This window comes from Pleurodeles waltl, chromosome 4_1 (genome assembly GCF_031143425.1).
Source record: "Pleurodeles waltl isolate 20211129_DDA chromosome 4_1, aPleWal1.hap1.20221129, whole genome shotgun sequence".
NCBI lineage: Eukaryota > Metazoa > Chordata > Amphibia > Caudata > Salamandridae > Pleurodeles > Pleurodeles waltl.
The window spans coordinates 52,060,932-52,088,021 of NC_090442.1; the positions used below are offsets into that span (position 1 = coordinate 52,060,932).

The following is a 27,090-nucleotide window of genomic DNA, read 5'->3' on the forward strand; positions in this document are numbered from 1 at the left end:
AAAGTCATTTTATTGCCTGCGGAAAACTACCTTGCGTCAATGAGATACAAGGTAGGCGTTCCTGGGCAAAAAATAATATGGCCTCAGTGCCATATTTATCACCCCTGTGCTAAAATCAAGCACTGGGGGATGGGGGCCCTAAATAGTGGCGCTAAGCTTGCTCAGCGCCATTATTTAACACCTGGGTCAGGGCAGGTGTTAGGGAACTTTTGTTTTACGGAAGGGAGTGGTTTGTGTTTTAAGGGCATTGTTTCAAATAACATTCGAGTAAGCCTGCTAGCCCTTTAGTAATATGCAGGGCCACTGGAATTATGCGGCAAGAAAAACCAGTTATGCATATATAATGCCAATATCTCAAACTCAAGCAAATGCGTGTGAAATTGTATCGTAAATGCCTGTTTACAGATCTTAAAGCTGTGTTTGGTGTGGAAGCTTGAGGGGGACACGTGGGAACCGAGCTACGGGACAATTGGCGTCTGCAAGTGCAGGGGGACAGGGACCAGGGTTGCAGGGCAAACCCGAAAATACGCGGGACGGTTGGCCACCCTGACTGTGAAAATTATTTTCTGGACAAGCTTGATTAGAGACATCAGGGTCCTTGAGCAGCAGCAGCAGTTTTGTGAACCAAAAGGATATATCTGCGCATGCTCACTAGTTTTGTTTGCTATCTGCGTTCTTTGGTACGTGCGCTTCCTCGGCCCCACGCGCAGCAATAAAACGCGACTTCTGGGCGCATGCTCAGCAGTACTGAAAAACCGCGCCCGCGTATGCTCTGCAGCAAGGAGAGGTGTCTTTGCTCTACGCATGCTCAGCTGTAGGAAGGCGATCCTTCCAGTGCGCATGTGCAGCCTTCCCTAACTTAAGTCCTTTCTGAACCTGCAGCCTGTGGGTGACGGTGACCGTTTTAATCTCATCTGGAGAAACCGCTGTGTTCATGATTCGGGCTGTCTCCTCTCTGTGCCTGGCTCTTCACAGGCTGTTTACCACAACTCACTCCGAGCCCGAAAGTAAATGAGAGCAGGTAAGGTTTGCCGCGATTTGATCCAGACTACAGCCCTACTGACTGCTGTTCTTGCAGTCTTGCTTCCTACTACTTTTCATCCTACATTTTTATAATGACTCGAGGACGCCAGTGTTACTTCACAGCGCAGTGCAACAAACACAACAGCGAGGGCAACCGAACCAGGATATATGTATGAGGCGTTATGCTCCTGTAGCCAATCAGCTGCTGCATCCCAGGGTGCGCGGTGCGCCTCTGCCGCACGAAGGGGTAGTTGGGAGCCAATCACCTGCTGCAACAGAAGCACCCTCATCCAATTAGATGCAAAAACAGATGATGGACGGAACACAGAGCAAATCAAACATTCACCTAGATCTAGGTTTAATCCATCAGTTTTTAGGGTCAAGCGCAAAACGCTTTCTCCCTGGTGTAATCTCTCTGGGCTTTTAACCATGCCCAAGTCACGCCCGTCAGTGGTTGGTTCATGGGCTTACCTTTTAAAGTTTGCTTGATTTAATTAGTGAAAGGCATGCATACCTCATGCCTTTTCCGGTGTTTAACTCACCTTGAGCGCACCAACCAACTACTGAAAACATACAAGGCTCCATGTTTTCCGTATGGTTTCTGGACTACTTTTTCTCTTTATTTCGTAGGCAGCACAATCTCACTGGGCAGTAGTTGAGTGCTTTCCATGACATCGACCCTGTTACATGGATAATTGCACTTTAGCTGATACGTTTCACTGCGAGAAAACTTCTGTTTCCTTTTGTGTGTCTGCTTTGCGCTCATGGTGGCCATCGGCTCAGTTATGTGAAACTGTTTTACTTTTCATTGCCACTTATGTGGCAAGAAAAGTCTGGTTAGAAGTTTACAACGCTAATAGCGTTAACTCGAGTCTCATTGCATTGCAAATATTTGTTTAGCTTGCCATGCCATTCCAGTTTGGACCCAGCCATATGCAAATCAGTCTTGACCCTGTTCCCCATGGGAACAGCCCACCCCGAACTGCCATGCCAGGTCCTACCAGGACCAGAAAAAAGCATCCTGGGACTGGTTTCAGAGTATCATCCTTTATCAGCCAGGCTAGCTTGAATCTGGTGGCATAGCAAGCACGGAACCCACGTCTGGGCATACCCTTCCCACTTGGGGCGACACATGCAAAAACATCAGATGACAGACGGAATGCAGAGCAAATCAAACATTCACCCCCAGCCACAGATCTCGGTTTAATCTATCAGATCTTGGCAGTTCGGGCTGGACTGTTCCTATGAGGAATAGGGTCAAGACTGATTTGCAGCTGGCTGGGTCCAAACTGGGGTGGTGAGCAAAAAAATGACGGATTAAACCCAGATCTTTGTGACTGGGGGTCAATGTTAGCATTGTTCAGCATTCCATCCATCATCTGTTCTTTTTGCATTTGTCGCCCTAAGTGGGAAGGGTATGTCCAGGCGTTGGTGCCATGCTCACTGGGCCGCAGGATTCAAGCTAGTCTGGCTGATGAAGGGTGATAATGCTTGTTTCTGGTACAGGGAGGACTTGGCAGTTCAGGCTGGACTGTTCCCATGGGGAACAGGGCCAAGACTGATTTGCATATGGCTGGGTCCAAACTGGGGTGGCGTGGTGAGCAAAAAAATGACAGATTAAACCCAGATCTTTGTGACTGGGGTTGAATGTTTGCATTGTTCAGCATTCCATCCGTCATCTGTTCTTTTTGCATTTGTCACCCTAAGTGGGAAGGGTATGCCCAGACATGGGCCCCGTGCTCAATGCACCACTGGATTCAAGCTAGACTGGCTGATGAGTGATACCCCGAAACCGGTCCTAGAATGCTCCTTACTGGTCCAGGGAGGACCTAGCTTGGCAGTTCGGGCTGGACTGTTCCCAGGGGAATTAGGGTCAAGACTGATTTGCATATGGCTGGGTCCAAACTGGGGTGGCGTGGTGATCAAAAAACAATGGATTAAACCCAGATCTTTGTGACTGGGGGTGAATGTTTGCATTGTTCAGCATTCCATCCATCATCTATTCTTATTGTTACACTCATCCAATCAGGGTCCCGAAGGCGGGGCTTGCTCACCTGGCGAGGCCTGAGACTGGAAGTAGATAGTTCAGCTCTGCTGGGTGTTTTTCCCCCCAGCTCCTCAGCTCCAAGCCAGGCCCTAAGATCGCCCATTGCCTGTGGAAAACAAGACCCTTCACTTCCCTGGCTTATCTTTGGAAGCTGGGGTATCTCAAGGACTCACAGCTCAAAGACAAGCATTTGAAAGGCTGTGGGAAGTGGTCCACATATGCAAAAAGTCTGCTGTGTGTTTAACTGGACATGATATCTTTGACACTCAGGGCCCTGGTCGGAAAACTACTAGTACAGGCTCCAGAGGTGCACATAGAGAAGAATAGTGAGGTACCTGCCAGGTGCCTTGTTTCTGGTAAAGAAAAGGGTTGGTTAGTGACCTTGCATAAGCACTTCATCTGTGTTGTGGCTGTTTTAAACCAGTTTCTAGACCATTACTGTATATTTAAGAGATTCTTCTATGTATCTTGTTACTACTTGCTCTGTCACTCCAAGTGTTGCACATAAAGCATTGAAACACCACACATAAGCACTGTTAAAACATAGGAATGTCATCCATAGGAAAGTTGAACATTTGGAAGCTCTAACATTTGTACGTGCTGCTGTTTCTTGTAGAGGTGGGCACACCTCTGAAGCCTCCAGCTGCAGCCTGGCTTTGGCTGAACTCTCTGTCCGACAGAACTCTTGCTCCAAAAGTGAGCCGAGCTCTCATATCGCTTCTGCTTCCCACTCGTGTATGCAGACATCATTCTCCAAGCCCCTCCTGGGTGCAGGAGAGGAGGGGATGGACAGTGCTGCAGGCGTTTTCAAGCCAATTATCAAACTACTAAGAACCCCTGCTACTGGTTGGCCTCTTTTGGCTCCTTGTTTGTTGCACTCAGGGGGTCTTAGAGAATATAATAGTGCATGGAGGGGAGGCAGAAAGGAAGGACCTCTGTGGGCAGAAAACATCAACTGCAGGCTTTCTCATTGAACTATGGAGCCCAGGTTAGCCAGGTGAAGTGGCATGAATGGTAGTGATCCCAGGGGCATCTTCAGTGGACTGGAAAGAGGCAGTGGAAGTGGTGACGTAGGTTGGGCAGATGTTGATTTAGATTTAGTCACCTGGTGAATGCCATTAAGCAGCTACGGGGGTGTGATGCATTAGACTATTCTCCAGAGTCTGCTGTAAATATTTTTTAACTCCATTGCTATAATTCTGTCCTTCTGAAGCAATGAGACATCCAGGTTTTGTGAAGGGCTAGTGGATTATTCTTCCGTCGACTCTTTGAGCTGTGTCACACTTAAGGAGGCAATGTCAAGATAATATTTGTATGAACTTCTCACCTTTGGCTCACATGCTTTGCCCAGTACATTTTAAGTTGAAGGTTATGCACACCCTACTTTTGAAATTTTCCAGTGTTAGAGAACAGGCTGCTTGCTTCCCATGCTGAAGATGACCTGTGTTAAAGGGAGGATTTTTGAAGGGTTTCTTGCCTGATCTAGCTGTTCCATCCATGAGAAGGAATCACAAACTGTTACAGCCCTTTATTGTTGGTGTGAATAGTGAAGTTATTCTGCTTTATAGAGCACATGACGGCCCCCAATAGTGCTTCCAAGCGCTAATGCAATAGATGGCACAGACAAATAGGGCATCAAATGGAACTAGAAAAGCCAGGTTTTCAGCAGCTTCGTGAACCTCTTAAAGGAGCAGCACGGTCGCAACATAAGAGGAACAGAGTACCACACCTTAGGGCCCATTAAGGCAAAGGATAGCTCTCCTTGTCTGGCTAATTTAAGCCTACGGAATTACAGCCACATTTTGTCTACCTGAGTGCAAGAGTCGGTACAGAGAGTACCAAGAACTTAAGAGGGAACTTAAGCCCTGGCCTCGGCATATAGCAATGAACTTTGAACTTAATGCACTTGTCGTTCGAGAGCCAATAGCTGTCCTCACTGCTGGCGGTGCACCACAGGATGCACTGCCCTGCTGTGTAAGAAGAAGTTGATCTCCTGTGGATGGTAATAAAATTATGTGCAGAGCTGCAGACTTCTTGCACTTGATTACCACCACTTGATTACCACTGGAGAAAATGAGACAAGGTATTTCGAAATTGATGTAGAAAAGCATAGAAGTGATGATGGAAGGAGGAGTGCTACCGGCAATATAGACAGAGACAATGTAGGTTATAATTTAATGTGATGAGGTAATGTCTGGCCGCTTGTGGACTCAAAACAAAAACACTTTTCTATTAAACGAGCTTACATGAAGACGTTATTATTACAGTATTGCAATGAATATTTTGAGGGTCTCGGCATGATGACACACTAGCAGACCATAACAACTTCCTCCTTTGAACAAACGTATAGACTTGAAAAAGGATCAGCATTTACTTAGTGACTTTTTGCTTTTGAGGTGAATGATTCCAGTTGAGCAAGATACTATGGTCCTCATTATAAGCCCCTTGTACTTTGCTGCATTGCTGTTGGGGGGGGGCAGTATAATCTATTCCGTCTCTGCCCCATATCTCTACACCAAAGTATAGGAAGTATGACATTTTTCAATGGAACAGGGAATAAAATGGTCTCTAGAATACTGAGTCCAGTTCCATATGTTTGTCCCTATTTCAGGGAAAATAACCATCCCAACCTCACATCTGTGTGCCCCTGCTTAGAGTAGGTGGGCGTTTGTTTTGGCCCTTGGTGTTAGTTGCAGGAGATGAGAGAAGGGCATAGTAGGTGAGCTTCCCCCTTTCTGCAAGTGATGGCTAGGTGGGGACAGGGCACAGCAGCTGCTTGCAGTCCTGGAAGTTCCACAAATGGGCATGAGTCTGGTGTGTCCTGACCCAGGATTACTGGGTTTGCAATTTGTGGATCTAGTAATTCTAGGCCTGGAAACTCCAGGCTACTCAGAATGGTCTAGAGCAGCCTCCTTCTGTGGATGTGTATAATTAACAGTGTCAATCCATTATAGAGATGGGTTATGATACAGTTTTATGCATGGCTGTTTTCTCATTTCTTATTTTACTTTAGATACATTTTTTAGGGTCAAGCCTGCGAGTGCATGCAATAGCGCTTGCAAGAATCCGTTGTGTTCACTAAAGGGCTTGGAGCCTGTTTGCCGCTTACCATTTGTTGGTTTGCATGGCACTCTTCTTTACAGCCTCATAATTCGTCAGGGCACTCCTGGCATAACTTCCGTTTCCCTGTGTGGAGCAGGGATTCAGCACTAATTGATGCAACATAATTAGTGCCCGTCCACTGCTCCCGACGTGATCAAGGTACTATTTGTTGTTTAACTTCCATGTGCCCTGCAAACAGAAAGCTTGCTTGTGACTGGCAAAAAATGTGCCCAGCAGGCATAACATTGCAGAGTTTTACTTTTTAAAGTTCATTTTATTTTATTTTGCCAAGTCGTCTTTTCTCAGTTTCTTCTCATTTATTCTTTTGTTTTTGCTCATGGGCGCTGTTGTCAAAAGACGACAATTATTTGAAATATGTGAGACCCATTGCATGGCAAATGGTTGTTTATCCTTGCTTCACTTTTGACTTTTGATGGTTACAGATTTCCAAGATAATGAAACCTTATTGTTGTCTTAATTTTTCAAGGTCAATCAAATAATGAGCACCAGTCTGGAATCTCTGTTTCTTTCCTGCTTGCCCTGATCGCCAGCATTCAACAGTTTGCGGTCTGTACCCTTCCCTTACTCTGACACCCCCAACAACGTACTCAGCCAGGTGCAGTTGGTCTTAATTTATTAAGGGGTGCAGATAGAAACAGAGTTACTGCAGCAAGGAGTGGTTAAACTACTTCTCCTTTCACCACTCCTTGCTGCAGTAACTATGTTTCCCACCTGCTGTCCTTAATAGAGTTAAGACCAACTACGCCTGCTTGAGTAATCTATAAGTTGATTACTGGCGAGTTGCTTGCAGGCTATGTTTCATCTGTGCTAATGGGGAGGTTAGAAGGGATACTTTTGATTGACTTTAAAGAGACATTCTTCAGACTGACCAATCAACAGTTTCTTAGTGTGTCCCTGATGCAGAAAAACAATACTGCACAAAGACAGAAGGGTTAGTGTATCAATGGGTCAAGATACACAAGAGCAATTAATAATTAGGAAAGTGACCTATTAAAAGAAAATCATGGTCCTGTTAATTTTTCTTTTAGGGCACTATTAAGTCTGATGGGAACGATCACAGCAGCTACTGGAGTTTGCATTTTACCTGATCATTCCTATTTATGGGTGCATTATCAAGTTCACTTTTAATGAGGGGCTAGGTGTTGCATGTATTTACACAGGATAGCCAGTTGAAAAGGTGCATGATCGCGCCCCCCCCCCCCATTTCCTTGTGGATAAAAGGTATTATATCACATCTACTGTGACGTGAACTGGAAACAGACCTCCGTCCAGACAGTCAGGAGCAGATGCTCAGGTATTACTTTTTGGGCAGATCTTATCGCAGGATGTGGGGAGTGGACAAGGAGCCCATTTCTTTTGTGAAGTTGCGTTGCTGTGTCTACGTCAATGGCCATAGTCCATTCCTCCTGTATCTATTCTCTCCAGCTACAGGCTGCTTTACGCGACTGACTTAATAAAGAGAAGTTGGACACTAATCAACGCTCTTTTTCCATTGAAGATGCATGAACCTTCTTTTCAGGCCACAGACTGATCCATGCAGCAGTCTTGATGCAGCGAAGATGGAGAAACCATCTTATCCCATTGAAGGTGATGTGAATTCAAACAAGATTCTTACACTTGGCTTACAATTACTGTTGTAATGAGAATGCTAGTAGGCAGTTTCCCCATTAGTGTGCAAGTAACAATCTATAGATCACTAGCTATAGATCAGTTGCCACAAACAAAGTCCTATCGTAGTCTGCTCATGGGGATGATAATCACCCATGATGAAAGGAGTACCACTTTATGCTGCTCCTACAGTCCAACAGAGGCTTGATTCTAGGTTCTATGGAGTATGGTGGGTGCTTGTCACACCTGGTTAATAACGTTAGTTAGCAGATGTGGTTAATATTTCCTGTTCTGAACCTAGAGATGTGGCATAGCATGCAGAATCAGTATGTAACACACCAAATTGTTCATGTTTTGCATCTGAGTCATTTCCCTAGTAGATTTAGTCAGGTTGTTGTTCCAATGCTTGTGTAGACTCCTAAGTTTAGCCCTGAACGTGTAATCGGAGCCTAAATCTAGAACTCTTTTGATGAGTAACTTGGAAAAACATCTAAAGGATCTAGCAGTGAACTTGCGGCACACATTTACTTCACAGGATAATATACTGGGTCAATAAGCATGATGAAATAAGTATAGCACATAGCATTACGCCACGGGAATGTGAGGGTATATACAGGAGAAAAGATAGCTATGTCGAGGGGATACATGCTAGTGAGTGGGGTTGTAGGCCTGAGTCTTATGCTGTGTGTAGCTGTTGTAGTCTAGTTTCACGTAGTGGGAGGAGACAGGGTGCAGGATGTATGTAGGTTTGAGGAGACGAGGTCAGATGGTCTAATTCTGCGACCTCTGAGTTTGCACTTTGCTGCTACTTTTGTAGTGGTTATGGTGGCATCTGTTGGTTGGTCATGAGCTTTCAAGAGTCGAATGATGGGCTGAAGTAGATGTTTGATGTATGCAATTGAAAAGGGCAATGTTCTTTGTGTACTTGGGTTTTCCAAAGTGGGTAGAGGCAGGATGTGCGATTTATGCAGGGAGTATGGTAAGGTAAACATGTATTGTTCGATTATTTAAAATCATTACAATCTTAGACATCATAAATGCAAATATGACATATATTAGAGAAAAAATGACCAACCGTTGTGACTGTGCTGCTAGGGCAGTCTTACAGTCCTGGTCTTTAGCAATTCAGTCATCTTTACAGTCACTCGGTTGACGGTGAACATATTTGTTGTCAGCGCTGTATAGCTTCTAATTTACGAAAGTCATGTACTTCAAAAAGTGCCCTGTTAATTGTTGATTTTCACACTTTAGTCACCACTCCACTGCTTTTTGGCAGGTGCAGATTTTTTGCATATGCGATTGACGTGAACAAGGGACACGGAGACTGTTCTACATAGTCTGCAATTGCGATCTGAGTAACCCTGGAGCCTACCTTATGGTTCTCATTCAAAGGATTACTTCAAGTCTTGCTCGGATTGGCTCCCTTTTTAACTTCAGTAAGAGGGGCATGTCAAAATATTTGTGAACATTTGGTTGGTAGTACAGCCTTGTTTTTACGAATGCCTGGGCTTTCTAGCCAAAGTCATCAGTATCTTGAGCTGGAGGTAGGAGTTTGGCTTGTTTATGTATTATTTTGGGCAGTTGTTTGGTGGACGACCCTTTTTCGAGATCTCAGTCTCCTCTAGGTCATTTAGTGCTGACTCAGAGTATGTGCCCATGGTGTGCACCCCTGCTACTGAAGATTCGGATACCTATGGCATTGTGCCGTATCTAGCTAGTTTATTTAAGTGAGCTATCGTCCCATAGAGCATCAAGTTACATGAGACCGACTATCTTGTTGTGGGAGTTATTATTTGGGGCTATGTGAAGTATAGCTAAGTTTTCAAAGCTTTCAGATGTGTTTTTGGGGACCCTTCATTTGTCAAGCAAGACTCCAAAATATTTGTAGTATTTGGCACTTTACATTTTGGTGCCCTCTAATTGCCAGCAACTTCTTTGGAGAATTTTCTAGCCGAAAATGACAATCTTAATTTTTCTCTTCATTTATCGTGATGTTGGTGATACAATATACGTTTCATGTGTTCATAGCCCATTGAAGGCCTATCGGTGTTTGATCTACAGACCTTGAAAAATTATAAAACTGTTACTAGACCTGCAGGTCGAGTAACTTGAATAATCTACTCAACCTAACTGTAATGTACTTGACCCGTAAACGGGTCTCAAATTGTGTGATCCTAGGCAATTAGTTTACAGAGTTGCCTTTTTTGTCATTCTCACATACAAGTGCACCTTCAAATATGTGAGCTCATCATTTTTGCGGCACAAAAAAACGTGTTTGATTAAATAGACAAAATATATGCTGCATGTATAATAAGAATCTAGCCCACATATAGGGGAAAAATAACCCATGACTTGCCTCTTAGTTTACTAATAGCTTTGCCATCGAGGCAGTAATGTTTTTCTGTTTATGTTCAAACACTCACTTTTAATAAATATATCACTGAAGTATGATGTGGTAGCCTACTGTCATTACAGTAAATTTGCAAGAAATGTTCAAAACCCTTCCCACTAACTTGCAGACTTACTGATAATACTATGTAGAGTATTAACAATAATCTGTGAAAAATTGGGTTTCAGAAAACATATTTAGCTTTTTTACATCACCAAGTAAAGAGTCCTGATTTGTATTTGTCCTTTTAAATTATTTTTTCATCACACATAATTAAAAAAAATGGGCTTTCACAACTACTGAAATATATTTTGAAATGTTTGTACAGTTGACTTAATGTGAAATTAAAGCATGCATGGTGTAATTCTTTCCCAATAAACAACATTTAAACAACTTTTTACAGGTCAAAGAAGTTCACCTTACAAAATCCTGGAACTCTGCAGTGAGAAGGGAAATTAATTGCAAGACAAATTGACTTTTGACCTCTGTTTCTCAACACAGAGCAAATGTGACAACATAAGATCTAAAAGGGTCTTTATTGCTCTTTTACTTTTTGAATGAACAGAACACCTGTTCATTGTCAACTCAAAAGAAGAGGCGAGGGGGATCTAAAAATAGATCGAGCTGATAAAAAAAAAAATGACTCGCCATAGCGAGTGGTAGAGTACATTTTTCGAGGCCTGATCTAGCATAATTGTGTCATTGGCATATTGTAAAATAATTTGTTGCCCTCCATGTCTTGGTGGAATTCCAATTATAGTCAATAGTGCCTTATCATAACTTAACTTTGACCCCAATATCAGTATAGAGGCTTGTTATGGCAATCAGTATGGCTGGTTTGATGTCCCATCTTATTAATTGGGGCCATAGAATCCCTGTGTATTATTATTATTATTTTTTTTTGTACATATTGTTATAGAAGTGCAGTAAGCATAACAAACAAAAATTGAAAGAAGAAAACACTGATCCAGAATGAGCTACCGTTAAAAATGAAGGAGGGAGCCCATGTCTCCCAAGCATTGATGTAACTATGTGTGAGATTGTGTGGAGTGCAGGGGGCCATGTAAAAACCTGCCCGCCCATGTCCCCGGTTTGAAGCTACTGCCCTGGATACAGCATATGTGAAATCCCATAATAGTTCCAAAGATCTTGAAAAGAGAGACTCAGATCATCTATATATAGGTCCCTCATTCGTGTCAATCCTGCTTCTTGCCACCCCCTGGGCCCCGTGATGATGGATAACATTCTGGAGTGCTGCTGTTTGCCACGAAGGGATTAATGGAGAGTATACCGGTGTTGCATTTTTGCCATTAACATACTGCAGCCAACAGTAGCTTGTAGTCCGGATCAAGCATTCCTGGCAGTGGGGACACTGCCCGGCGTCCTGCCCAGCAACCTGCCTATCATTGCCAGCTCTTAGCAGGGGGCCATACCCAGCCAGTGAACCGGCTACTGCAGCTGTGCTGCAGCATAATAGAGCTCATAACTGGGGGTTCCAAGTCCCCCTTCCTGCGTAGGTCCTGAAAAGACATGAAAGCCCCACACAGTGCCTACCATAACCTCATATCAATTACACGAGGAGCTTGTTTAGGTCAGCAAAGAAGCAAGGAGTAATGCTGCAAAGAAGTATAATAGCCCAGGACGGATAAGTATCTTTAAGATCGCCACCCTGCCGACTCGGGACAGGGGTACCTATATTCAGAATGGCAGGGATACACTTATAGAGGGCAGGGCGCCACCCAAGTTTCCATCTAAGAGATCAACATCATTGTGATATACCCTGATACCGAGGCACTTAAATGTGGTGAACTGCCACACCAACTTGGACTGAGGTAGTCCCTTCAGTCTTGGTCCAGGATCTGGTGTAGAAGTATCATGCATGATTTGGGCCAGTTAACTCACAGGCCTGAGAAAACTCCAAAATCATCTACGATGTCTCTAAAGCCCAGAAGCGAGGATCTGATGTCCCGTAGGTACAGGAGGGCATCATCCGCTTATAGGGAGATCACGTGTTGTGTTACCTGTGACTCTATGCCCCATGAGCATTCACGGAGGCAAAATGCACAGACCGATGGCTCCACAGCTAAGGCAAAAATCATGGGTGAGAAGGGGCAGCTCTGTCTGGTACCTCTCTTTATGTCAAAGCTAGCAGATATCAGTTGTTCCATCTTGACCCACACTACTGGATGATCGTACAACCCCGGAGCCACCTCAGATACCCTTGGCCAAAGTGCATTGCCTCCAAGGTGGCAAACAAGTATCCCGACCATAGGATATCGAAGACCTTCTTGATGTAAAGTGAGACCTCCACTAGGACACTGGCTCCAGCTTGGCTAGCCTCCTTCAGACCAAGGAGGTGACACATATCAAGGGAGTGTTTCGGCTCAGGATGAACCCGTTTTGGTCTTCATGTACGTGGTGTGATGGTGGGCAGCAGCTGGTTTGCTGAGTTATGTCCAGGGGTTTAGGGACCACCACTATAAGGGCTTCCATCAGAGTATCTGGCAGCATACCTCTGTCCCATGCCTTGTTATAAACCTCCAAAGTCGGGGCCAGCATGGCAGAGAAGGCCGCATAGTACACTGCGCTGTCTGTGCCTAGGGTCTTGACAGATGATGTTTGTGTGATGGCTAAACAAAGCTCCTCTGTCTGAAAGGGGGCATTGAGTTCCGCTCACTGAAGCGTATCTAGTCAAGGAACGGGGAGCCTCCGGGAAACGTTTGCTAAGGCATCTGCATTTGGGGCTGATGTCTCCGAGTACAAGGCTTAGTAATAAGCGTGAAAGGCATCATTGATTTCCATCTGTGTCCCGACTGATCGCCCTTGGCATGGTGCTGGGCCAGGTGGTGCTTACAGTCTCATTACCGAAGGAGTGCCTTGGTAATCTGTACACAACTGCTGAAGTCTTATCAGCCACCGCACAATTCTGCAACGGCTGCACTTCAAGTTGTTGCAGTTCTTCGTCCTTTGCCTTGAGATCTTGAGGAGCATCTGGCACTGCCAGGTTGTGGAAATGGAGTAATCCCGGACGACCACCTTGTGTACATCCCACTATGTTGTCCAGTTTGTAGAAATCCCCACATTCACTGGGAAATATTTTGCGATGCGTGTCGCCAGCTCATTCTAGACAGGGACATCACAAAGCACCTCCGTTTGCAGCCGCTACTAAGAAATGCAGGGACGAGCCCTCCCTAATTGCAGAGTGAGTACGAGCAAACAGTGATCCGACCGTGTCCATGCTTGATATTCAGAACGGGATGCTCAGGGGCAAAGCTCCGCAGTACAGAGGAAAAGATCAGTTCCAGTGTGCAGGCTGTGCACTGGGGAATAGAAGGAGAACTCATTGCCATCCGGGTGCTGGAAGCGCCAAACATCATGTAAACGATCAGTGGTTACCTATTCCAGAAGGTGCTGGGATACCATGCAACAGCGTGTGGCCAGCAGCGGCAGGGTGGAACAGTTCCGGATAATGTCCAGGACACAATTAAAGTCCCCTCCTCGCATTCTGTGGGTGTGAAGTCATCCAAAACCCCTTGGTTGTAGGCATTTGGCGCATAGATAGCCTGCAGTGTGAGGGGTGTGCCATCTAGGTGGCCCTCTACCAACACATTTCGGTCCTCTGAGTCCATTCTGTGTCAAAATTGGAAATGGAAGGCCAGGCACAATCCAGATCAGGACACCAACAAGGTTGTACCATATACTTGGCTTCTCCACTGGGTGCGGAGCTTATGTAACTCTGGTGCTGTCATGTGGGCTTCCTGTATGTATGCTATATGTTTGTGGTGACGCTTGAGGTAGGTGTGTACCCGATGACGCTTTGCTGGGATAGCCAGGCCCCTGACATTCCATGCTAATAAGTTGTATAGCGGTGGCAACCTATGCAGAGGTAGAGCCATGTCGGACATTAATGGTGGCCGGTTTTGTGTTGGGAAGGTGTACACGCTGCGGTGTCAAATATGTTCCAGACAGTGTGTGTGTGTGTAGCTTGTAATATTAAGAAAACAGTGTAAACAGACCCTTCCCCATCCTTTTCCAGCCTCTCTGTCCAGGCACCAAGTGATCTCTGGTTCTGCCAATCTTCTGTGCTCCTTGTACTCATTACATTCTCTCTCTGTTTCACTATCTTTGTGCTTTTGTGCTTCTTGATTCGCTCTTTCTCTTCAGTCTCTAGGTGCCTTTCAATCTCCAGGGCTTTTCTTAGTCTCTTGATTCCCTTTATTTCTCCATCTGGCTCTTCTTTCTCGGTGTGCCTGTTATTACTGTCTGTGTCCCTTCTTTCTCTCAATGCCCTCTTTCTCTGTCTCTTCTTTTGCTCTTTGTCTCTTCTTTCTCTCTTCCCCCTTTTTCTCTTTCCTCTGCTTTCTCGCAGCACCATTTAGAACTTTTTGCTCCCCTTCTTTCTCTTCAAGCCTCTTTCCTTTGTCTCTTCTTTTAGCCTGTGCCCTTCTTTCTCTCAATGCCCTCCTTCTCTGGCCCTACTTTTTCACAGTGCCCCTTCAGTGCTCCTAATTACTTTTTGTGCCTTTTTCTTTTTTCAGGGCAGTGTTGCTTTTACTAGGATCACCCACCGGCAACATACTTTTGTAGTTTGCGCGTTACAAGGATAAATTAACCAATTAGCAATGCTAAATTTGACTCCTTGTTTTAAAATAAGAGTTGTGGCTGTGTTCAGCATTGAAGTGGCTTACGGTAAGGATGGTAGGGAGAGGTTCACATTTGTCAAGGGGCATACACACGACTAATACGCAGCTCTCATATGCAAGGTACAGCCTGCTGTGGGCACAAACTGACTAGCTCCTTCTGTGGTCCCTTACCCTGGGAGTGAGTGAGTGTGTGAGTCTGGCTAGTTGGAGGGATTTTGTCAAGTTGTGAGTCTCAGAGGGTCATCACCAGAGTACTACAAAATACATATTAAAAAATGGCCTTTGCATCTCTGCAGTTAGACCTAGAGAGAAGTTCTGACAGAAGTGGCAGGTGTATGGATTCAGTTGTGATAGCGGAAGGTGATGCAAGTAAGACTTGAGCTACACTGGCAGGACTAAGTGTGGGTGCCATTGTCAGAGTAGCAGGAGGCCTACAGATGAGGTACACTGGTAGGGCTGAGTGTGGACGTCATTGGTGGAATAGCAGGAGGTCTATGGATGAGGTAGACTTGTATGGCTTACTGTGGGGGGTCATTGGTAGAATAGCAGGAGGCCTATAGATGAGGTACAACGGCTGTGCTGCTTGTGATTCTGGGCAAATCTTAACAAGATCCAGGCATTAAGGTAAAGGTTCTCCCACAATTTCTCTATTTCATCAATGATGTTCTCTTCCTATTGCAGAAATCATTCTTTGCAAGCCTACAATCGCTACTAACTCAACTGTTGTGGGGGGATGAGAAAGAGCCCCAGAGAGAGGTGGGATGACACTTCCTTATGTCAGAGATGGTTTTAATGTTCCAGACATAGAATGCTACTATCATGCCATGCAATCACATTACACAATTTACTGGTATGATCTCCAAAGTAGAACTCCACACATAGAATTGAATGGGATCAAATACATGCAGGGTTACAAAAACTCTATCTGGCAGTCCCTTTCCTTATCCAACACAGCTGGTACAGACCATGCGCTGCTCTAACTGGTCACTAAGGACTATGGCGAAGTACTGCAGCCTCACTCGTAAATTCTCCTGAGTTGTAGTTAATTGATTACTCTGCACTCAAAACGGGGCAAAGTGGTAAAGATCCGACTTGAGGTGGATGGTCTTCTAAGGGTGAGTCATCTTTATGATGGCAACAAGTTCATAACGATAGACATTGTTGGTCACTAGAAGATAGTTCCCTCAACCACCCAAAGGTGGCATGCATCATCATCAGGCCTGCTCCTTATTTGGCTGGTGCTGCAATGCCCAGCTGGCCCCACAAGAGGGCACTTTGCCAGAGATCTTTTCGATTTGTCAAAAGAATACTGGGGATGTTAGTATATCAGCATAAGAATGGGAAAATTGAAAATGGATCTATGTTAAGATTGGCTATAGATACTTCATAGTTGTGTTTTATTTAAAGTGAAATAATTTATGTCAAGGCTAAAACTAATGTGAGAAACTTAGGGATATAATTATCCTAGCTTCTCCTGGATAAGAAAAGTGTGATCAAATACATCTAATTTGATACAAGTTCAGGGTCGACATATTTCATGGCTGAACTGTTAAAGATGACCCAGCGGCATTCCTTCAGGACCTATTTGTGTATACATCTAATCTTCACTTGGGAGAGTGGGAATCTTCTTATGTATGTGTGACTCCCACCTGTGTGCAAAGTATACCATAAGAATAGGCAAGGTGGGAGACTTACACTGTTATGTATAGGTTCTTAGTGCTAGTGACACACCTATAGTAAGGTATGGGCCACTTAGTGATAATGGACATCATGGTCTTAGAGATTTTGCTGGCAGCGATACGATGGTCGGTCAACCTACCATCCATTTGCAATATCGGAAATCTCTCTAATTTAAGACCTTGAACTTGGATATCTGAGTAGTATACCCTATTATTGTTGTACTGATTTAAAATTCACACACTGCTTCCTGATAAGACAGCTGTAATGGCACCTGTGTCTTGTTTGTTTATGGGTTGACCATGTTAGCTTTGTATATCTCTCTTTACTTGAAAATGTAATGTCTTAAAAAAACTTCCAGTGCTTCACTTCTGAAAATGATATCTTTAAGCATCTACTCAACCTGTAAATATTTGTTTTTTCAAATTTAAATGTATTAACTATTTAATTTTGTTCTGCAGGTGACTTGAGGTATGACAGAAAATGCAAGACAGGTGTTTGGTCCCACTCCACAGAAAGCCAGAGCACAAGGAGGAATATTTTGAGAAGGTGAAGATGACCCAGAACTATAAAAGTTTATAGCAATTTCCAAAAGCAGGTGTGGTGACAATCTGTGAACAGAGGAAACTACTAAGCATGAAACCGATCGCTCTAATTCACACAATTTATTTTGCTTGATGGAACACCAAAGTTAAGAAACATTTAACAAATGTGAGTTATCAAAATGAAATAGTTTTTAAAGGTAAATTAAACAGAAATGTAAGCCCAGTGCAACTACTAAGGGAAGAATATTTTCTCACCAAGGGATGTTTCATTATTTACAAAATTTAGCAAATCTGAGAAAATCAGCGTCCATGCAATGCCGATTGTAATTTGTTAATCTGTGTTGTAAATTCAAACTCATGGACTGTACTGGAGAAGCAAACTGAGCAAAAACAAATCAATGGCCATAGCTTCAGAAATATTGTCAGAAACACCAATCGCCTAAATTTGAGAGAACAGACTTCAGTCTGACGACTCAACTGATTTAAAAAGAGTACACACACTGTATAAAAGATATTGTAAAATTACTTTTCTAGATTTCAGTAATATGAAAGCATTGAGAAGTACCAAGATTTAAAAGCAACCTGGTCTAAAATATTAATATGTGTTCTATACCTTTAATAGCTGCTGCAAGTTCCACCTGACACTCTTTGCTCCTGAATATCAAAACTCAGTCAACTTTCTTCCACTTTTAAGTCTGATAGCTTTTTCAATAATTGTCATTATGCTGATACCAAATAAACTCTTCTAATCCGGTCTAATGATTAAGCACCATAACAAGACTGAGAGTCCTAAATAAAATTGTTAAATACAAAATATATAACTTCATTACCGTTTGCAATATAAAGAGATGTCCATCACTCAGGTTCATCGGAATGTGAAAACATTAACTGCAGAAAAAAACCTCTTTAAGTGCTCTGAATGTGGTAACAACTTTAGCTATCAATCCAGTATCACTCAACAGGAAAACACGCACACTGAGGAAAAATCTTATCAGTGTTCTGAAAGCCAGAAGAGCATCAATCCTAAATTCAGTGTCATTCAACATGGGAGAATCCACACTGGAGAAGAACCATATTCATGTTCCAAATGCTTCAGTAGACCGATCCAGTCTCACTCAAAATGAGAGAACAGTCACTGGGGAAAAAACCTTATCAGTGTTCTGAATGTCACAAAAGTTTCAGTTACAATCGCACTCTAGAGAGAAGCTGTATCACTGCTCTAAATGCCAGAAAGGCTGCAGTCATCAATTGAGTCTCACTCAACATCAGAAAACAAACACTGGGGAAAAACCTTATCAGTGCTCTGAATGTCACAGAAGCTTCAGTTACAAATCCAATCTTATTCAACATGAGAGAACGCATACTGGGGAAAAGCCTTATCAGTGCTCTGAATGCCAGAAACGTTTCAGACATAAATTCAATCTCACTCAACATGAGAGAACACACACTGGAGAAAAGCCTTATCAGTGCTTAAAATGCCAGAAAAGCTTCAGTCAGAAATTCAATCTCACCCAACATGAAAGAACACACACTGGGGAAAAACCCTATCAGTGCTCTGAATGTCAGAAAAGCTTCAATCTCAAAGTCAATCTCATTTACCATGAAAGAAAACACACTGGAGAAAAGCCGTATTGGTGCTCTAAATGCCAGAAAGGCTTCAGTCATAAATCCAATCTCAATCAACATGAGATAACACACACCGGGGAAAAATCTTATCAATGCTCTAAGTGCCACAAAAGCTTCAGTTACAAATCCAGTCTTATTCAACATGAGAGAACGCATACTGGGGAAAAGCCTTATCAGTGCTCTGAATGCCAGAAACATTTCAGACATAATTTCAGTCTCACTCAACATGAGAGAACACACACTGGAGAAAAGGCTTATCAGTGCTTAAAATGCCCAAAAAACTTCAGTCAGAAAATCAGTCTCACCCAACATGAGAGAACACATACTGGGGAAAAACCTTATCAGTGCTCGGAGTGTCACAAAAGCTTCAGTTACAAATCTGGTCTAGTTCAACATGAGAGAACACATACTGGGGAAAAGCCTTATCAGTGCTCTGAATGCCAGAAAAGTTTCAGTCATAAATTCAGTCTCACTCAACATGAGAGAACACACACTGGAGAAAAGGCTTATCAGTGCTTAAAATGCCCAAAAAACTTTAGTCAGAAAATCAGTCTCACCCAACATGAGAGAACACATACTGGGGAAAAACCTTATCAGTGCTCTGAGTGTCACAAAAGCTTCAGTTACAAATCTGGTCTAGTTCAACATGAGAGAACACATACTGGGGAAAAGCCTTATCAGTGCTCTGAATGCCAGAAAAGTTTCAGTCATAAATTCAGTCTCACTCAACATGAGAGAACACACACTGGAGAAAAGCCTTATCAGTGCTTAAAATGCCAGAAAAGCTTCAGTCAGAAAATCAATCTCACCCAACATGAAAGAACACACACTGGGGAAAAACCCTATCAGTGCTCTGAATGTCAGAAAAGCTTCAATCTCAAAGTCAATCTAATTCAACATGAAAGAAAACACACTGGAGAAAAGCCGTATTGGTGCTCTAAATGCCAGAAAGGCTTCAGTCATAAATCCAATCTCACTCAACATGAGATAACACACACCGGGGAAAAATCTTATCAGTGCTCTGAGTGCCACAAAAGCTTCAGTCACAAAGTTGGCCTCATTCAACATGAGAGGACACACACTGGAGAAACACCATATCAATGCTCTGAATGCCAGAAAAGCTTCAGTTACAAATCCAGTCTCGTTCAACATGAGAGAACACATACTGGGGAAAAGCCTTATCAGTGCTCTGAATGCCAGAAACGCTTCAGTTGCAAATCCATTCTTGTGCAACATGAGAAAGCACACACTGGAGAAAAGCCTTATCAGTGCTGTACATGCCAGAAAAGCTTCAGTCAGAAAAAGCATCTCACTAAACACGAGGAAAGAATGCACACTTGACAAAAATGTTTCAGTTCTCCAAATGTCAGAAAAGCTTCAAACACAAACTCAAATTGATTCTACATGAGTGAATATTTATTGTTGTATTTGTACAGGATTCCTGAAGCAAAACCTGCAAAATAATCCAGAAATGGCAGAGTTTAAATAAACAACAAAAGTCCTAGGTTCGCAGATAAAGTAAATTTAAGTTACTAGACTCACATGGGCTACAGTTTTTTAGGTCGAGTGCAAGCGTATGGCCTCTCACGTACTTCTTGGGCTTTAAGCCATTTCATTTGCTCATTCAGTGTTGTTTAAAAATCTTTCCTCGCTAGTGGTCCGTCATGCCTCTTTGTCCCTCCTTTTTCCTCTTTGGTAGGAGGGACCAACTGCTGTATAGTTACGAATTGTCCTGTTTATCTCTTCTTTAGGGGACTTTTTCTTGCTGGTGTTCGGAGAATCTTCAGTTTCTATTTGCAGAGAGCATTCTTGCTCTCAGCTTAGCTTCCCTGAAAACAAGGCTGTAAATCCGGCTGTTAGCTTGGTCACAGAGCCAAGTGTGCAGTCCCAGTGGTGGAAGGAGGGCCGAGGCCAGTTTGTTTATTTAATTACTTGTTTTAACTTTGGAGGCTTTACATGAGTACCAGCTACATAACACAAGGACATATTAATTTTTCGTAGGCACAGGGAGATTAAATGAGACAACGCCGTGATTCGAACTGGGTCATCCGTTCCAAAGTCAGCAGCTCTGGTCATTACACCACATCCTCTCCCTTTCCTCTTAACGAAAACTTGTCATCCCTCTTCTGACTTAGGCAATCTTCACTTCATAAATTTGTGCACAGAGGTGTTTGTTTTATTTACCTTTAGGTTTACACTTCCTACAGTTAGTGCTTGATAGTGCCAAATTATTTCCTTTGTTTTTTATAACAATTCAGTTAATGCTGGGCACTGCCTAGTAGTTTCCCTGGATCTTTGGTCATCGAATGTCCTTATTTTTGAGCTGAGTAACTGCATGGGACACTTGGTCACTTTGTAACGCAATGCATGTAATTCTGGGCAGGGCCAAGTGTTCTTACACCAGGCACTTGGTCCTCTGATAACACTGCATTTTGTTAATGCTGGGCAGTGGCAAGTAAGCCCCTAGTGGATCCTGATGAGCTGTGAGCATTTCATTCATTAAGTGCGAGGCAATGGAGAGTAACTGTGCCCTTAGTGATGAGCAGTGCCAAGGGCCATTGGTCACCTGGTGCATTCTCACACAGAGGCCTTGTGAAGCATGGCCACCCAGGGACAGGGATACATCTCTTTTTATTTGAAAGTGTGTGGTTCTCCACCCAGCTTTGAAGACACCAATATAGAGTTAGAAAGAAGCATGCTGCAAATGCGCCACACATGTCTTCATGAACAGACGTCTCTTCCCAGAGGGTATCAGGGCTGACTATCTAATCTGTGTCATGGGCCCGGAACAAGGGACCCACGGCCGAGAAATTCTACTGATAAGAACTACATGGAGGAAGGGTCTGGGGGCAATGGAAGGAGACGGGGACTTTTGTAAACCCATGAAAGGTCTCAACCTTTGGTATGAAAAATGTACTCCAAATTAATGTGAAGGGTCTGGGGAGACTCGGGAGATGGGTGTTCATTTTACCTGAGGTAGTTGGATGTAATCTTTTTTCTGCCCATAGACGGTACCTCCCCTCCCTATGGGCATTGCTAGGAGTACTGATTAGATATCTTTTTTGTGGTTTTGATGGAGTTGTAGGCGCATGAGAGCCCACACAAAAGAAAGGCAGTTTAGCATTCCCCCTAACATAACTATTCAATATAGACTAAAGTAGTGAAGCAAAACGCACAATTTCTCTATCCCAAAATGCATAGCGACGTTCCTGTCGTAGACTATTATTTCTATTTCGTTGACTGGATGATTTGGTCTGGAATGAGTGGCATAGCATTAGCATGGGTCCTTGCTTTAGTAGGTGGCAAGGTACCACAGGGGAAGCTTGGTGGAAAACTAACACTACAGGAAGGACTCCCCGGCGACTGCGAGCCCGTGAGTAGCCAGAGTTGACCCCCCTGCACCCCCACAGCGACGCCTACAGAGGAAATCCAGAGGCTCCCCCTGACCGCGACTGCCTGTAACAAGGAACCCGACGCCTGGAACCAACACTGCACCCGCAGCTCCCAGGACGTGAAGGAACCGAACTCCAGTGCAGGACGTCCCCCAGGCGACCCTCTGCCTAGCCCAGGTGGTGGCTACCCAGAGGAGCCCCCCCTGTACCTGCCTGCATCGTTGAAGAGACCCCAGGTCTCCCGATTGATTCCTATCAGAAACCCGACGCCTGTTTGCACTCTGCACCCGGTCGCCCCTATGCCGCTGAGGGTGTACTTTCTGTGCCTGCTTGTGTCCCCCCCGGTGCCCTACAAAATCCCCATGGTCTGCCCTCCGAGGACGCGGGTACTTACCTGCTGGCAGACTGGAACAGGGGCACCCCTATTTCCATTGAAGCCTATGTGTTTTGGGCACCACTTTGACCTCTGCACCTGACCGGCCCTGAGCTGCTGGTGTGCTAACTTTGGGGTTGCCTTGAACCCCCAACGGTAGGCTACCTTGGTAACATGTACTTACCTCCCACAGGAACTGTTGATTTTTGCAGTGACCACTTTTAAAATAGCTTATTGCCATTTTTGTCACAACTGTACATGCTATTGTAATTATTCAAAGTTCCTAGGATACCTGAGTGAAATACCTTTCATTTGAAGTATTACTTGTAAATCTTTAACCTGTGGTTCTTAAAATAAACTAAGAAAATATATTTTTCTATATAAAAACCTATTGGCCTGGAGTAAGTCTTTAGTGTGTGTTCCTCATTTATTGCCTGTGTGTGTACAACAAATGCTTAAAACTAGCCTCTGATAAGCCTACTGCTCGACCACACGACCACAAGATAGAGCATCAGAATTATCTCTTTTTGCAACTATCTTACCTCTAAGGGGAACCCTTGGACTCTGTGCACACTATTTCTTACTTTGAAATAGTATATACAGAGCCAACTTCCTACAGGTCTATTCAGATTCCTTTATTTCCCGACTTGCAGTTGAAGGGTACGAATACTGGAAGAATACTATTGATGTAAAAAGTGTATGGGGACACAAGATTGGCATAGCTTATTCCTGTTCAAAAGATCTTTTTAAATGATACAGTTCAACAGACATCCTGGCTTGGGTTAGCAAAAATAAAAGAACTGAATGCGCCCAGTATTCCCACACCAGCCAAATTCACCAATTGGCAATCCTTCCTAAACCTCACTGAGGAAGAATTAGATGCAAAGGTTTAGGCTGCTACCTATAATTCTTGACTTTCCAGTCCCAGCGGGTGGTTATTATGGCCAATAGACACAAATGGGTGTCAGGTGCGTTTTGTTAATTATTTATGGGGTTTCAAGATTAGCCAGCTTGACCATCGCTTTGTCTCGGGTCAACACTTGGGTATAGTTACCACATACAGTGTGGGTAAACTGTGCCAACAATGGTTACAGACTAACACCTTAGCAGCAGTTAAAGAACATCTTAATATCCTGTATGCCGTATACAATGAGATCCGGAAGCTTTCTCAAATGGAAGCAGCTGTGCTTTTAAGGCAGATTGATATGGAACATTTGGAAAATACTTTAGCTGTTGTTGATAATGGCATGAATACTCTGTCCTACAGAATATACTCCCTGAATAATATAGTGTCATGTGCGATTGACATAATTCAGAATGTCATGTCCCTACTACATCATGGACAAAATAAGCTGCGTTCCATCATGCAGTTAGGTTAGACGTTACAGATTCTGAAAGATGGCCGCGTTCCATGGAAATACATTAACAGTAGTGACCTGTTTGCTGCTTTTAATTTGTCCAGGGAGCAACAGACAATGGCTAAAAGGGAAGCGAGTTTCACCATGCCTCATAAAGAAACGTTAGAAAAGCTGCCTTTCACAGTTGCAAAAAGTCCATCAACAATATGTTTCGTACATGGCATTATAGATCTGCCCATTTCCACCTTTTGTTTCACAAAACGCTTGAAACTTCTTGCCGTGGGCAGATAAGAGCAGCTAGAAGATAGCTATATTAAAGAAGAGTTAGAGTTGCCCTTAGAATATAAATGTCTGAATGACTAAACAGAGATCTTTCCCAGTGGAAGCAAATGTGAGACTACTGTTAGTCTTTCTATGATTTGCAAACAGGTGTCCCTTCATGGCCTTTGCAATGCAGGGGTCGCAAACTTGGCCTGTTTTCTGAAGGGTACTCCTGTCCCTTTGATTCGTCTAGCATTTCATATACTCTCGAATGGAAGTTATGTGGTCCTGAACGAATAGAGCTATTGCGGTATGAGACCAGGAAATGCCTATGCAATTTTAGGGGGTCATTACAACATTGGCGGTAAAAGCCGCTTACCGCCGTGCAAAAAAACGGCAACACACCACCGCGGCCGCGGAATTCCGCCACGGTCATTATGACCCAAAGCCCGGAATCCGCCAAAATCTAGACACCCACACAAGTCCGCCACACCAAAAGTCAGTGATAAACTGGCAATAACAAAACCTCCACCGTCACGCCAACAGGAATACGCCCACACTATCACGACCCACGAATCCACGCGTCAGTCTTTCAACTGCAGTATTCCATTGGCGGTACACACCGCCACGCTCAAAATTCACACACATTTACAAGCCACATTGGACAATTCAAAATACACACACCTGATACACATACACACACCACTCCCACACATCCAATACGATATAAAACACACACCCACATCACCCACAAACCCTTACGACAATTGAGAAAGAAGCACAGAGACACTACCATCTACAAACGAGCATCCACACGCACTCAACACCATCACTCACATAACATCCACGCACCTCACACAACAGACCTCTAAATATCACCCCACACATCACAACACACATCACCCACACCACCCCATGGCACCGCAAAGACACCCCAGGTTCTCTGAGGAGGAGCTCAGGGTCATGGTGGAGGAAATCATCCCGGTAGAGCCACAGCTATTCGGATCACAGGTGCAGCACACCTCCATAGCTAGGAAGATGGAGCTATGGTGAAGAATCGTGGACAGGGTCAACGCAGTGGGACAGCACCCAAGAACTAGGGATGACATCAGGAAGAGGTGGAACGACCTACGGGGGAAGGTGCGTTCTGTGGTCTCAAGACACCACATCGCGGTACAGAGGACTGGCGGAGGACCCCCACCTCCTCCCCCACAACTAACAACATGGGAGGAGCAGGTCTTGGCTATACTGCATCCTGAGGGCCTTGCAGGAGTAGCTGGAGGAATGGACTCTGGTAAGACAAATCTTTACTACCTTATCCCCCACTCTACCTGCATGCCATCACATACCCCCACCCTCACCCCCATCACTCCAACTCCTCACACATGTCCCAATATCACAAACCACACATCCCAAACCCAAGCCCTGCATGCAACACCAAAGCATGGACACCCATCACCAAAGCATGGCCACTGCACATACCCATACACCCCCCTAAACCATTATCACACAAAGTCCTACACAGGAATGCAAGCACTGGGGTACACAGTCATCCACCCATTGCACACCATGGCACACACAGATGCAATAATCATGCTTTTACACCCCTGCAGGACCCCTACCCAACGTCACCGGACAGGAGGGTCCAGATATGTCCACTCCACCCACAGAAGAGGCCAAAGTGATGACAGCAGCTCTGTCCAACTGGATCTCGGGACAGTCGGTTCCCCTCACACTGGCACAAGCCACTACAGACCTTCCCCCCCCCCCCCCCCCCCCTTGGAAACACCAGCACAGTACCCACCCAGCGGGCCCATACCTCTGTCTCCAGGACACATCAAGCAGCAGTGTGTCCACCACTACAGGAAACCCAGGCTAACCCACCACCCCAACAACACCAGGGTCCTGGGGGCAGTGGGCACACGGTTCAGGGGACACAGGCACAGGAACACAGGAAAACTGGGAGGGCTGCTGTGCGACAGGGGGAGGACAGGCCCAGGGAACCCACTCTCCATGAGGCCCTCTCCAACATCATGGGAGCCTACCACCACTCCCAGGAGACGATGGCAACAGTACTGGCCAAGTTTCAGGAGACCCAGCGGCTGCAGGAGGAACAGTATTTGGGCTTCAGGGAGGAACTCAAATCCATCAATTCCACCCTGGGCACCATTGTAGGGGTGCTGAAGGAACTCTTCAACATCAGGAGGGACACTGTGGCACAACAAGGGGCCCCTGACACTAGCCTGGACGATGAACTGCCCACCGCCGGCGCTAGTGGACAGGAGGCACCGCCACAGGACCACCACACCAGCACCCCACCCCCTGCAGAGGGAGAACCACCCCGCAAACGGTCCCTGAGATCCAGGACCAAGACAGAGAACGATGCCAAGACCCCCGCCAAGAAATGAGACCACCCTGATTGTCATCCTTTTGTCCCACCTTGTCACCCTGCCCATTCTTAAACTGCCCCAGCTCCACTCCTATGCCCATTTGGACAATGCACCTGTGAGACTAATAGACTGGACTCTGACATGGACATTCCTCCACCATCACCCCTCACCATTTTACAACCCCCTCCAATATTGAGCACTTTAATAAACACCCTTAAAGCACAAAACAATCAGGAGTCTGTCTGTGATTTCGAAATTGTGTATTAGCAATTACAGTGGCAAAATGATCATTCAAATGTAATGTCAACATACCTATGTCACACAGCTATAGTCCATGAGGAAACAAAGCAGATGTCACACAGTGGGACCCACATCTGTGAAATCGTAAGGGAAAGTGACAACTCAGTGACCATACACTAGGTGAAAATGACAGACAGTAGAGAGGTAGTACATTTAAATCAGATGTAGCAGGCAGTGTTTTCTCCTTACCTGTGTCTCACTGGAAGTATTGCAGGATCACTGTGTTCCTGTTGTTGATGTCCTCTTCTTCTGCTTCCTTGTCTTCACTGTCCACAGGGTCCACAGCTGCCACAAGACCTCCATCCGGACCATCCTCCTGTAGAAAAGGCACCTCT

General features: G+C 44.6%; 1 protein-coding gene across 1 annotated transcript; it reads left to right on the forward strand.

Moving 5' to 3' along the window:
* Positions 1-773: 773 nt before the first annotated feature.
* Positions 774-22,833, forward strand: LOC138287382 (zinc finger protein 84-like). The gene is made up of 2 exons (XM_069227769.1): positions 774-1,021; positions 16,972-22,833. The coding sequence occupies exon 2, from the start codon at positions 18,220-18,222 to the stop codon at positions 20,020-20,022; it is 1,803 nt and encodes a 600-aa protein (XP_069083870.1). The 5' UTR covers positions 774-1,021; positions 16,972-18,219; the 3' UTR covers positions 20,023-22,833.
* Positions 22,834-27,090: the final 4,257 nt, after the last annotated feature.